The sequence below is a fragment of the Myxocyprinus asiaticus genome, chromosome 3 (assembly GCF_019703515.2).
Source record: "Myxocyprinus asiaticus isolate MX2 ecotype Aquarium Trade chromosome 3, UBuf_Myxa_2, whole genome shotgun sequence".
Lineage (NCBI taxonomy): Eukaryota > Metazoa > Chordata > Actinopteri > Cypriniformes > Catostomidae > Myxocyprinus > Myxocyprinus asiaticus.
Window position 1 is genome coordinate 443,421 of NC_059346.1, and position 14,810 is coordinate 458,230.

General features: G+C 38.7%; 1 protein-coding gene across 1 annotated transcript in view; it reads right to left on the reverse strand.

Moving 5' to 3' along the window:
* Positions 1-6,045: 6,045 nt before the first annotated feature.
* Positions 6,046-14,810, reverse strand: part of LOC127423435 (metalloprotease TIKI1-like) — an 82,723-nt gene continuing 73,958 nt past the window's right edge. Inside the window, exon 7 of the mRNA XM_051667731.1 lies at positions 6,046-6,752. Within this exon, the coding sequence (XP_051523691.1) occupies positions 6,563-6,752 (190 nt within the window). The 3' untranslated portion in view covers positions 6,046-6,562. The remainder of the gene's footprint in view (positions 6,753-14,810) is intronic.

Below are 14,810 nucleotides of genomic sequence, written 5' to 3' on the forward strand. Positions count from 1 at the left end.
TTTTCTCTATAGAAGTAAAATCATGCGTATGTTTTTGTAAGAGCCAACTCGTACAATTTCTTTAGATTTTGTGATTTCAAACTCGTACTATTATTATAACTTCCCATGAGACTGTGATTAATTCAACATGATGTAATTAAAATGTGAACTCTTGATAGGTGTGTCTTCAACATTATAGCTAAAGATGGATTTTCACTTCTGAAACCCAACTGTTTCATTCTATAGTGTTTTAATGTTTATATAAGTGCTTTTAGAATAAATCATCTTCTAGTGTGTGTACTGAATTTTCTGTGTGTGTTGAGTGATCGTCTCATGTCCTTTTGGATTTTATAGAGTGAAGATGTATCTTTGTTAACAATGGAAAACATGTTGCCGTCTGTCAGTGTCTCTGATCAAGTTGTGTGATGTGTTGCAAGTGAACTCCCCCTGTCTCCTTTTGTAGAATAATGAATCTGTTATGAATGTTGTTAGTTGTGATATTTCTGCTTTCATGTGTTCATCTGCAGTGTTGTGGTGGTTGTGTGTGTTGTTGGTTTGTGTGTGCTTTTAGTGTGCGTGTGTGTGTATGTGTGTGTGCACAGATCTGATTTGCAAGCACACATGCACATACAGTATGTGAACATGAACATGGTCCTGAACACTCAATTTTTCTCTTATTTTTGATCTTCCCCTATTCATTTTCAATGTCTGGTAATTTTTGACCGGGAACACCACATGTGTGACTTTGTGCCCTTTTTTACAAAATAAAAGCATTTCAAAACAGACTTCCTGGTTAAACATTAAAGCACACTATTGTGATTAAATAGTACAGAATGTTTTCATATTTTCATAAAATTATCCACAAATAATGCTTTTTTCACTCAAAAACGGAGGTGCATAAGCTCAGGTCAATGAGGCCTACAATCAATAAGTTCCAAAAAGAGATACAAAACCTGTGCTAATTAAAAAAAATATAAAAAAGATCTAATTCAATATCTGGTGATATAGCATAATGAGAGATTTATAATTTATTTTTATAGGCTGATCATTTTTGACCGGGAACACCAAAAGTGTAACAAGGTGATACCCTGTGTGAGCCAAATCAGTAAGTTTTAGTCCAATGGGATTAGCATTAACTAGCATTTTCAGGCAAAAGAAAGTCCTCTTCGGGTCAAAATGACCGGAACACAACATAAGGGTTAAATATAGTCGTCAACAAGGCCTTGAGAGAGATGCATTCCCTCTTTTGTTCTGTGTCTAGCATTTTTGAAGAGTGACAATTTATTTGTCAACAGAATGAAGGACTGGAATCACATACACGTTAAGATAGAGGAGCATGAGAAAAGTAATGTGCATGGAGTTTGTTTTGATGCCTACCTTCTTTAGTCAAGCAAGTCAGGAATAGATGATTTGTTGATTGACAACCAAATGTCAGCTTGGAGAGAACAGACTGAAATTAAACGTTTGGTGCTTGAGCGCATTGTAGACATTAAAGTAATTGGGAAGCGAGGGCTTAATTACAGAGGTGGGCTTAACTCTGAGGCTGCTTATACTCTTGAAGATAGCACAGCAGACCACGGGACCTTCCTTGAGTTAATGTTTCTGTTAAGCAAATATGACATTTGCTTAAAGGAACATTTGAGTCAATTCATTGAGAAGAGTAAAATGGTGCACAAGGCAGGAGGAAAAGGCAAGGGTTCGCTCGTCACTTTCCTTTCCAAAACTAGTTAATATGATAATTGATGCTATCAATGCATTCAAGAATCCATAGCCAGTGATGTAAGAGATGCTGGAATGTAGTCCGTGAAAATAGATATTACAGAAGATATAACATCAAAGGATCAATGCTCAGTTATATTGCGATATGTGACAGACACTATGCAAGAGAGACTACTTTACTGGACTGTGATTCGTCATCTGGGCTGTATTTTGCTGACTTGGTACTGCAAACATTGGACACTTTGAAACTGGACAAGGATAAGTGCATCGGCAACCGATGGGGCAGCAAATATGCAAGGGAGTTACAAAAGATTCTCTGCTTTCATCACAGTCCTGCAACAACCACATTCATGTCTGGTGTTACTCACACATCCTAAATCTTGTGCTTTCTGATACTACAGGCATTGTGGTTGAGAGTTCATCGCTATTCAGCCTTTGTGGTGGCGTGGGTGTGGTCGAGCATTCATCCAGAGAGAAATGGTAAATGGTCTGCACTTATATAGCGCTTTTTTTAACCTTAGCGGTTCTACAAAGCGCTTTACACTGTGTCTCATTCACCCATTCACACACACACTCACACACCAATGATGGCAGAGCTGCCATGCAAGGCTCTAGACCACCATTGGGAGCAACTTGGGGTTCAGTGTCTTACACAAGGACACTTCAGCATGTGGAGTCATGTGGGCCAGGAACTGAACCGCTAACCCTGCGATTCTACCACCTGAGCCACAGCTGCCCTGATTAAAAACACCCCACAACAAACTCCTTTACAGCCTTGTAAACGACATTGCTGTTTTTATTTGACAAATAAATATGAGGATGAAAATATGGGATTATGTAACACGAGAAACAAACCCATGCCATAAACGGCTCTCACCTATCCGTGAATTGAGGTGGTGGGCAAAGGATGCAGCCCTCAGAAAATGTGCTCTACATCGATCTAATTTTGACACTCCCAAAAATTGAGGAACACGCAAGCAAGAAGCCACACATACATACAGTACATGTGAAAGCCAAATCAGATATGGAAGGACTGCTTAAGCATGAGACTATCCTCACTGCTCAGATATTTCTGCAGATATTAGAGCATATTATAACTCTATCCAAATCCCTCCAAGCAAGCGGAATAGGTTAACCGCACACAATTTGGTTACTGGAACACAAGAGCAACTCAAAAAATGTGTGAGAGATTTTGATGCCGTAAAGGCAGCAGCCTCTCACTTTGAGTGGGCAAATGTCAAGTTAATGGAGGACAGTATTATCCTTGACATAATCACAGTCTTAATCAATGTTTTTTTGGAAAATGGAACACTGTTCACCTGATTTTTCCTGTCTCGTCCCCTGATGCTTTCCCGAGATTTGTAGCAAAGGATTGGACCCGTTTGCACTTGTAGAATTGAGTAAAAGACTGTTGCTGTTTGACAGCAGGGCTACCACTGAATTTCCAATTAGAACTGACTAATTTAGCCTCTAACTGGGACAAGCTAAAGGCTACAGCTCTCAAGGAACATCACACTATGCGGTCAGCAACTGAAAAGGAGACAGAGAGTGGAAAAGACCTTGATATGATTCACAAATGTTGCAAATCATGCAGGGACTGCACCTTGTGTTGTTATCGAGCTCTCCTGAAGTACAACCTATTCATGGATGCGTATAATATCATTGGCCTTGCCTACAAGTTTGTCCTAACTCTGCCAGTTACCCAAGTGGCATGTGAGAGGAGTTTTTCAACATTGTCACAGGATAATCTGGAGGCATTTATGTAAATGTCAACCGAAAAGGACATTCTCTCCAGACTCGACACAGACAGTGTGATCAGCTGACTCGCAGAGTAAGACACATTTTTTTTTAAATGCCCGCCGTGGCACTAGTTATTTGTGGTCTGGTGTATTATTATAATAATTGCACTATGCCATCATGGTCTCGATGGCAGCAGTTGTGTGCCATTATAGTTGCTTAAAAACATGCAATGCAGATTTTTCTTGTTTATTGAAATAAATGTGAGGTTGATCTTCTCCATAAAAATGTGTGAAACAATTATTGCAAATGTTGCTAGTCATAAACTCAACGTAATTGTTTTTTTTTACAATATAACAATTACAAATAACAATTTAAATGGATCATCAGTTACTTAAGTCAGTGTGTACTTTTATGTGTAACGTAGCCCAAACCTACGTCTAGTGGGCCACACTAATCCTGAAATTCCCACTAAAATGTAATCTCCCAATCCCACCCTGTTGAGCAGGAATATAGTTAGTGTTCGACGTGACGTTGAGCTAATGTATGTGTGTGTGTGTTTAAGCTGCTCTTGAACGATCTGTCACTCATCAGTCTCGTCCATTTGGCTTTCAGTTCTTCAAACTCTCACCAGGATTCGACTGTTTATCTGAAGTGGACGGCAGTAACGGCACATCAACACTGTCATCAAGACGGTTCTGCAGCACATTCAAGTGGACCTAACCTCCATATTTAGAGGACACATGAGTGTGTGTGTTTATAAAGATGAATGTGTGTTGATGTATTCTGTCCTTCAGCAGTTCTACAGATTTTCTGAGTCATTGCTACACACACAAACACCAGTGAAAGAATTATGTCATGTGACGTGACTTATGTGTGCCGATAACATACATGTAATAAAGTAATCAACAGAAGGTTGTCATGTTAATCGTGTGCTGTAGCAGACTGTAAATGCAGTTTAATCAAGATTTCCTTCTTTCCATGGCGGGAAAGCTGTCGTTAATCATTTTCATCAGGGAATTGTGTTTGTACAACACTCAACACATGGACTGATTTCTTTAACCGGTAATGCCATTCTATAATCGATATCATCTAGATTTGATGTGGATAAGTGACGAACCTCCTCCATGCCATTTATTAGCATTATAAACTTTAAACCCTTAAACAAGACCACACAACACTCTATAAAGAGTTTCGTTTTCTGTACAGCGATGGATCCTCAAGGGGGCGATAGAGTTTCCTTCAAATGTCTGTGTCATTAAACTGGATGTGTTATTCAGTTAATTTGCTATAAATATATTGACTTTAACTAACTTGCTCAGCAGTATTCTTTTCAAACTGTTGCTCCACCATGACAGATGTTGAGTTGAAGTAGAAGCAGACGGTTCACAATAATCTCACTATAGTGCCCCTTGTGGCAACGTTGAGAATGCAATGCGCATTTGCGTTGTTGTGAATTGTGGTCCGACACATTTTCGGACACAATGACGTATGAAATTGAGTTTGAGCTGCAAGATGCGTCTGTGTTCACATACTTGCTTGGAGAATGTTTCAGCCTGTAATTTATTTGTTCAGGACAGGATGAAATATTTACACAGTTGTTTACATTTATGCATGTGTCCAAAGCAACTTTCAGTGTTTACAAGGAACATAGTTTGTCATCATGTTTGCTCCAGGGGAATGAAACCATACCATTGGGTGCAACACCAAGCTCAGAGTATATTCATTTTGAGAAACGTTTTACTCCGTTTAAGTCAGGTCACAAAATTGGCTGAATTATTCATTCGCGATTCGGACTGATCTGGTCGCAGCGGTTCCTGAGCAAACAACTCACTGAATTGGTCTTTCGGTGTTGTCTGACTCGGTACAGGATTTGTGGAAAACGCTGAGCAGTGAGGCCTGTCTGGGTGAAAATGCCACTTGAAATGAAACCAAAGTAGTCACATGAATTATTCTAAAAAGTAAAATAAAAGATTTCTTCCAAAGGATCTCAAACAGAACATGTGGAGGGCGAATAACATCTCTGATGTGCTGATGGTCAAGAGGTCTTCACTCGCTCTTCTCTGGACTGCAGATCAAGTGATTAAACCAACATATCAGCGTTTCTGTGACCCAGAAACTCATTGAAATCAACATTATGAGGCGCGCTTGACCGGTACTGGCTCTTTTGCATCATCTGCTGTGAGGAGCGAACGCTTCGTGTTTTAAGAAACATCTGCTCGTCTCTGGAAGTGAACCGTAGAGAATGATGCGTTCTACATCTGCGTCTACCAACCAGCCATAAAACACGCTGGAAATGAAGAGTGCTGCCGCCGTTACACCAGAGATTCAGAAAGCAACACGTTCAGACGTGTAAACACCATTTGAGCTGTGATCCGTCATAAACACAAGACACACTGTAAATAACACACACTCCAGATGTTACTATAACATAAACCCATCGCAGCTGGACACAACTAGTGAATTCAGGATATGACATCATCAGCTGTATCTATACGGTGATTTCTTACTGGTTTAATGCAGTGCTTCTCAACTGCTGTCTGTGATTCTATCACAACAGATCTGAGACTCGATGTAGAAACCTTAAAATGACTCTGTTCTCATCTTCATATTGAGCACCTTTTTAATTAGATAAACAGTTTGTTTTAACAGCTCAGACAAATGTAGATTACTATAGCATCATAGTGCACACACGCATAAACAGAAATCAGTGGTACTGGATATCAGAAATATGATTTTATAATGCCATTATGCAAACAATCCAAAACAACCACAAACACATTTAGATGAACTAAAAACTATCTGTTCAATAAATTAAATGAATAATCTCTTTTCACACACAAAACAGTCTTTAAACAATCAAGGCATGAAGTTGACATGAAATGAGAAATGCACAATTGAATGCTGGTTAGTACCTGATTTTGTCACAAAAATATAATACATATTAAGTAAACAAACAAATGCTTTATTCATAACTCTAAATTACATCTATGATACATCTGATATATATATATATATACATGGAAGTGATTCTTCAAGAAATGAAGAGTAAAGGTTTTTTTGTGCAGTACTTTGTCCATAGTCAACCCCAAACCCTAGAGGTCATCAGAGGTCACGACAGGTCAGGTTATAAGATAAGGAGTATGATGATGTGAACACACAGAATAAAGGCAGTGAGGGTGTGGCCTGTCTGTGAGGGGGCGGAGTCTTTGAATGTCCTGTCGTGATTGGGTCTGCCGCTGTCTTCTGGGTGTGTCTGGACTGCGACGTAACCGTTGATGATGCGTACGAGAGGGGGCGGGGGTTCGGCCGTCGTGCTGCGAGACAAATGAGAGAGAAGTTTGTTATGAAGGAATGATGCGAGTTTGTTTGTTGTCTTGAGTTTTGTCTACAATGCAATCACAAACTTCATGTGTGTGTTCTAAACAAACCGCTCAAACTCAACAGTGAGCTGGTAAACTCTTGAAAGCTGAATGATGACGTAACTGACTGTATTACTACTGTATACTGTATACCTGACCACAAACAAACACCGCATATCAGTCTTTATTTACAAGTCTTTTACTACTGTTTTGAGAACATATTTTAACATATAAAATCATTTAATAAAGCCACAAAGAGCTTTAATATAACTGTCTGAAGTTAAATATGACAAATAAAAAATCATAGCAACCAATTCATACATGATATTTGTAAATACAACCAATTCATATCAGACAGACAGGCAAAATATAATGTCTTATAACCCTTTAAGCTCTGGAGGTGTTTTTAAAAGATTTCCTGTTTCAGTGGCATACTCAAAATTAAAGGCTTATAACTTGACAAAAAAAAAAAACAACAACAACAAAAAAAAAACAACAAAAGAGGGTCAGGTGTTTATCAATGTAAAGACAACTTTTTCAAATTTTTTAATTATATTGAATATGATAACTTGAGACTCTCGGCCTAAGAAACTGCTTAAAAATCATAAAAAATTGTTTTCTTATTTGTCATTATATATCACTGGGTGTAAATAAGGTGGCTCTGAAAACTGCTTTTGTTTTGTTTCCAATCATGTCAACTGTATCTGAGAAAAATGTTGTGTTGATACGACAAAGCAGTCAAAAGTTATAACATTACAAATACAAGTTATTTGGAGTGGTGGTGGTGTAGTGGACTAAAGCACTGAACTGGTAATCAGAAGGTTGCTGGTTCAATCCCCACAGCTACCACCATTGTGTCCTTGAGCAAGGCACTTAACTCCAGGTTGCTCCAGGGGGATTGTCCCTGTAATAAGTGCACTGTAAGTCGCTTTGGATAAAAGCGTCTGCCAAATGCATAAATGTAAATGTAAGTTATCATAGTGTTCAAAAACATCTCCAAACAAATAAAACATAATAATTGAACATAAGAACTAATTACACATGCAAACACAACAATGACTAAAGGTTTGCATAGCATGCAGACATGATTTTAGTAATGAGATTTCACAGAATGAGTTTCATTCTGTGTCATTTGAGTCATCATTGAGTCTGTGTCATGTATTTGGCGCCATCTCCTGGTGGCCATATGTAACATTGTGCTTCATGTGGATTATCTAATGATCTATACATCTGATTAGCTTGTGTGTGGACTCGTTTGAAAGATAATCACCTCCTCTAAATAATGGTATGTGATATTTTATGTTCTGTTTATTTTTCTTGAAGTTATAAGTGAAAACGCAGCATATAAGCAACACTAACATAATGGTCAAAGACATATACTTAGATATTACTCACTATATTTCTGTCTGTGAGTAAAACAAATAGGCTGGTTGTATTTTACTCTTTGAGAGATTTCCAACAACATATGACACATGGCTATTTGAGTTTGATGTTTTTACTGATTGCAATAATATGTACAGTGCAAAACTATTAATATATTATCAAAATGAAACACTTCTGATTTATCATCAAATTTCAAAGCACTTGTTCAGTTTTGGTCATAATGTCTAGCATTGGAAAGTAGAGCTTCTAAACTTTCAAATTATACCTATTAAGTGTTGGTCAAGACTGTAGTTATTCATATTTTGACTTTTTTTTCTTGCGGGCCCATCCGAGCTTAAAGGATTAAAGTGGTACTGAGCCCCAGCCAATCAAAACAAATCTCACTGGTTACCCATCTGCGGCCACTCACCCGACAACTTCCAACTTCCTCTGGAGTGTGTGCATTCAGAAACAAACAAACTGAACGTGTTTTTCTGCGTTTGATATTTGCTAATCACGAGTTTAACGGATACAAATGAGATTTCTGAACATTGTTGAATGGAGGTCACTGTGAGTAACGTGAAGTGGCCCAAAACTGCTGCTGACCTGCACTAGATGAACTGGAATATTCACTGGAGCCCACACATCAAACGCATCTGATCACAGTTAAACTAACCCACTGCGGCTCTATAACTGAGGGTGCCATTGCTTTTTTTTATTGATCCAACTTCCAACATTTCTAGATAATTAGTATTTCTGAAGTTTGACAGAAAGATGACTTTATATCGGCTCAGGTCAGAGCAGTTTTCAGAAGCCATAAATCATAGGTCAATCTAATCTAATATAAGACTCAGCTGTTTACAATAACACAGCTGTTTCCTGCACAACAGTGTCATCAGGTGCAAGACATCTGTGCATTTATTAAATCCATCCATCCATCTTCTATAGCCGCTTGTCCTATGCAGGGTCGCGGGTAGTGCTGGAGCCTATCCCAGCTGTCTCGGGCCAAAGGCAGTGAAACACCCTGGACAGGTGCATTTATTAAATATAAGGCGACAATAAACAGGCTTATTTTCTATGAAAGGAGAGAAAATAAATGAGTCTGGCAGAACTCAGAACAGGAATAGCTTCAGAGTTTGGTTCACATCTCTGCGTGTAATTCGAGACCTCATATTGAAGTCGTGGCGCTCGCAGTTTTGGCGTGTGCCAGCAGCCAGTTTCCCTCAGCGTGGTAAAAATAAATAAAGTCTATATTCAGTCCAGTCTGTTTGTTTTGACTGTCTGGGTCTGAACGGGGACCCAGTACACTTTCATAAACAGTTTATTAGAGAAATATATTTTTTACTCCATTACATGGGTGACTCTGAATGGAAGAGAAAATTCAACTAAATTTCCAGAACATGTTTGAAGCTCCAGAGAGTTCATGTCATCAGGGAAATTACACGTGAAGGAAAAATAAATGTGTCTTTTATAATCTTTTATAAATGTGATGCGAGTTAGACAGACATCAGCGCATGAAGTAAAGCAAACGTTCTTCTAGTCTTTTACCTGTTTTAACCTGATGGTACATTTTGTACATAAATATATAGTAAGTATTGCAGTGACTGTTATAAAGTGTTATTGGCTTTTGTGAATGTAGTTCTGCACACAGAGGTGAAACTCGTCTCAGTGATGGCTGTTTTTATGGAGGCCAGTTTCTCTGTTGTTGGTGTAGAATCAGAGTTGAGACAGACTTCTACTGTAGGGTGTGTGTGATGTGATATTCATCACTGTGCTTCTGAGGAAGTTTCAGCTGTGACTCACAGAGACGAGCAGATTCCAGTCGCTGTCCCAGTCGATACGAGAGATAGTCAATACACAAACCCTAACATCTGTAACCTCAGCCAATCAGATCATCAGTATGGGTCAGGGTTAGAACACCAGAGGAAACGTGATTCACTCATTCACACATAAGACACGTTTGAATCTGTTCTCGACTCATGTTCATGTCTGTATGAAATGTTTGGCTGCAAAGTCTAAATGTAGAAATTCACAAGGGTTAAAGGAATATTCCGGGTTCAATACAAGTGAAGCTCAGTTTGTGGCATAATGTTGATTACCACAAAAAATTAATTTCAACTCATTCTTTCAACTTTTCTTTAAAAAAAGCAAATAAATGTGTTCCAGTGAGACACTTACAATGGAATGTCGTCATGAAACGGAGACCCTCCCCTCCAAATCCGAACACAAGTGGTCACAGGAGACGCATTTAAGTGACCTGGGGCCTCATGTATAAACGTTGCATATGCACAAATAGGCATAGAAAAGTGCGTACGCAATTTCCCACAAACATATTGAGATTTATTTTTAAAAAATATTGCCGTAAATATCTGCGCAACGTCCGGACACTCTTCACTGTGCGTACGCACTCTTTTACTGCTGCGACACCAAATAGCCAAGCAATAAACTGAACCGAATGATCCAAAACTCATTTCATTTAGGCTATTACACCACCTTTGTAATGAAACTGCCTCAATCAGACATGTAGTTAATCAATTTATTTTTCATATTCATCCAGGTGCAAATACTTTGCATTAATCTACATACTTCAATGAATCTGCTATAAAAAGGTTTGTGTGTGTAGTGTTTTAGGACATCATGACAATGGATGCGCTAGCACTATTAGAGGACTTTGCCAATGGCACTGTGTGGAGACAGCGTGTTTTCAGGGACCGTGAGGATTTCTTGGCTCATGAGCCGATTTCGATTCCCGAGGGCCATACTCTTGGAATTGTGTTCTGAATTACAACCAGTTTTGGAGAGACCCTCACGGAGAAATCACGCTCTACCTGTTCCCTAGCAAGTACTGATGACATTAGGCCACTTGGCTACTGGTACTTTTCAGCGGGAGTTGGCACACCGATTAGGGATGTCACAGTCATCCCTGAGCCGCATCATGCCGCATGTATGTATGCCATTGTAAGGATGGCACCCCAATACATCCGTTTTCCTTACACACAAGCTGAATGGGCCAACATCAAAATGCAATTTGCAGCAATCGCCGGTTTTCCTAATGTAATCTGTGCTATTGATTGCACTCATGTAAAGGCACCATCTGGAATGAATTTGCTTTCGTTAACCGAAAACATTTCCACTCAATGAACGTCTCATTATTCCAGTCTCACCTATGATCGCGGCCACCCTCATGTCAAAGGGTTCCCTGACCACCACAAGTCATACCAACACTGCGTCTATGCGCAGAGATTCTTTTATTTTTTTACAACAACCTTTAAATCCGACCACTTTTTTTCCATTTCTTGGACCGTGCGGGACACCGAGATGGCAGCACTGACTGCTGACGTTACCTGCTCCCACTCCATGGTTTTTCTTTTATTGGAAATTCCCGCAGATAGCCAACCAAATATAAAACATTTTCGTGCCTCCATCTTGGACTGCAGTACTTCCATCTCACATTCGGAGAATTTCCTCTTTTGCTTTACGTTTTTGTTCCTCCATTATCTAACCCAACATATTTATTGAAAATGACTGGTCAATAAATATACAATAAGATCATGAATATTCAAAAATGGGTGTCTAAAACTCCATAACTGGTCATTTTGGGGAGGAGACGGGGTGGAATTGAAAGCATGTGCACCTGCGCACAATATTTAGATAACTGATATTTATAAAGTGAACCTTGCGCAGGTTATGCCGTACGAATGGTTTTATAAATCCCAAAACTTTTGTGCGTATGCAAAATATGCCTTTTGTGCTTACGCACACTATTAGGAAGAAATCTACGGCAAATTTTATACATGAGGCCCCAGGTGTAATATGCCTTTTCATAATAATAGCCTAATAATCCTGTGTATCTCAGCGAGTATTGACGCTGACTATCACCCCTGAAGTCATGAGTTTCGAATTCAGGGTGTGCTGAGTGACTCCAGCCAGGTCTCCTAAGCAACCAAATTGGCCCGGTTGCTAGGGAGGGTAGAGCCAAATGGGATAACCTCCTCGTGGTTGTGATTAGTGGTTCTCGCTCTCAATGGGGCGTGTGGTAAGTTGTGTGTGGATCGTGGAGAGTAGCATGAGTCTCCACATGCTGTGAGTCTCCGCGGTGTCATGCACAATGAGTCATGTGATAAGATGCACGGATTGACGGTCTCAGAAGCGGAGACAACTGAGACTTGTCTTCCACCACCTGGATTGAGGTGAGTAACCGCGCCACCACGAGGACCTACTAAGTAGTGGGAATTGGGCATTCCAAAATGGGAGAAAGGGGAGAAAAAAATTGTATAATTAAAAAATAAAGAAATAATAGCCTAATAATAATAATAATTATTATTATTATTATACAACTATTATTTAAAACATTATGAATGAAGATGAAGCTGAATTTGTTGGCTACATTAACTGTGGAATATGTTGTGGTTTCTCCTGGTATTTCAGATATTAATATCTGATGAAACAGTATTATCGTTTATGTCTGTGCATGTATAACAACAGTACTCTGGAGGCAGGAGGTGTCAAGCAAAATGTGAAAGTCAAGCACACATTTTGCAGTGAATAGTAAATACAAATTTAAGCATTAAAATAAAATCAATATAGCCTACAAACAGGTGAAAGTCCTGTAATTCTATCAGGATTTTTTACGATACGACACCATTATTTAATTCTATAATAATAATAATAATGTTACATTTATTTAGCGCCTTACCAGAGTTCAAGAACACTTAACATTTTCAAATTATCACAGTTTAAAGAAGAAGATAGCCTGTTTCAATTTCTTCATTTTACATAAGGAGGAATATTCCAAATAGATGAATAATCTATGGAGCATTTAAACTTTTTTTGGAATAAAGTCTTATCCTGATAATAACCTTAATCGCTGATGTAAATATAAATTTGTTCAACTTTAAGAGATGGATAGACGAGCTCCGATGTTAAATCAATTCAGGTCAGGAATTTAACATCATGCTCAGGTTTAGACTATAAATGCATGAGAATCATGTGTGTATCGTGTTATACATTAGCATAGACATTTCAAGAAGTGGAAAGTGTATATGATGTCATGTTGTCACGTAGTATGGTGTAGTAGAGATGAGGTGAGAGGTGATGGATCAATATGCAGGCTTTTAATGAAGGTCAAGGTTAAGATAATAAACAACGTGGAGAACACAAAGAACCAAACAGTCTCTGAACTACACACTAACATAAGGGTTACACGGATGACAACTGACCCTGAATGAACAAAACTGGAGGGTATTAATACACAAAAGGAACTAATGAGGGGATGGAAGACAGGTGAGGATGATGAGGAACAGATGGAAGTGATGAGGGCAGTGCACTATGGGAGATGTAGTCCGAGAGAGAACTTCAAAATAAGAGTCCTAGGGAAACATGAGAGAGACAGACTGTGACACGTCTTAATGTTACACTTGATAAGCTCCAGACGCACACAATTAACAGAGACCGCAAATGGAGTCGAAACCGTGACCATCCGATCTGAAATCACAACATGTGCATTTTCGTTCATGAGGTTTACACTTTAGAAATATTCACACACTCGGCATAATGCGGCAGCCTGTTTCAGCTTATCGCCGTCCATTCGGCCCTGTTTCGTGCCCGGTCCACCGGGAAAAGTCCCGGTTCTCCCTACAGCCACTCCGCCACTGGCTACACAGATTCATAAATTCATTATAATTTTGGATATGTTTATTTAAAATGTCGCTTTATCCTTGTGCTTTTTGGATAATCAGTCATACAAATATTTTTTTATATTATTCGGATGAAACCGTTATTCGTTTTGAAGTCATTATTTGTGCCTTTCCGAATAGGGTATTCAGCTTGGGACACATCCCTATCTACAATGTACTTACTATGTACATACGTATTGTTGCATTGTACCTGCATTTAATTACATCTGTAGTTACACTGTTTACCTTACACCTAACCCCTAACCCCTACTCCTAAACCTACCTGTAACTTAACCTCAGTAGCAGCATATGTGAATCTTGTGAGAAATTTGCAGAACAAGTAGTTAAACGATAAAAACATTGTGTTGTATGTATTTTAATGTTAGTTCATAGTAGTTAAAGACACCTCATATAAAGTGTGACCAGTGAGATATTAAAGACATTTCCTTTTGAAGTCATGGCTTCAGAAAAAGCTATTGAACTATTTCACTGTTTTTGCCCAGGAAAACAAGTTCATTGAACACCCGTTGACCAATAGCAGTGCATGTTGTCACACTATATGGGGTAAGTTGTCACAATGGAACCAGCCATTAAACCAGTGGTGTAGTGTTCATGGGGAGATGGGAGAACATGTCTCTACCATCACAATCACCAAAACACAATCTACAGATCTCTTTAAATTTAGCTGAAAATCTCATAACAGTTTGTTTAATGCAGGTGTAGATCTAAAAAGTAAAACAATTATGAAGCACAAAAATGGAAAAGGTAACGCACAAAAATATCAAAGCATTGTTTTGGCCAACAAGCATTGTAATTGATACATTTAAAACATGTATGACAACTTGCCCTGACCTGATTTTAATTAAAAAAAAAAAACATTATGCTAAGAACTCATTTAAACCTCTCAGTAAAAATCTGTTTTCACAATATAGTTGACTCTTGTCTTAATGTGTGCCAGTTTGGTTTAATTATGTTT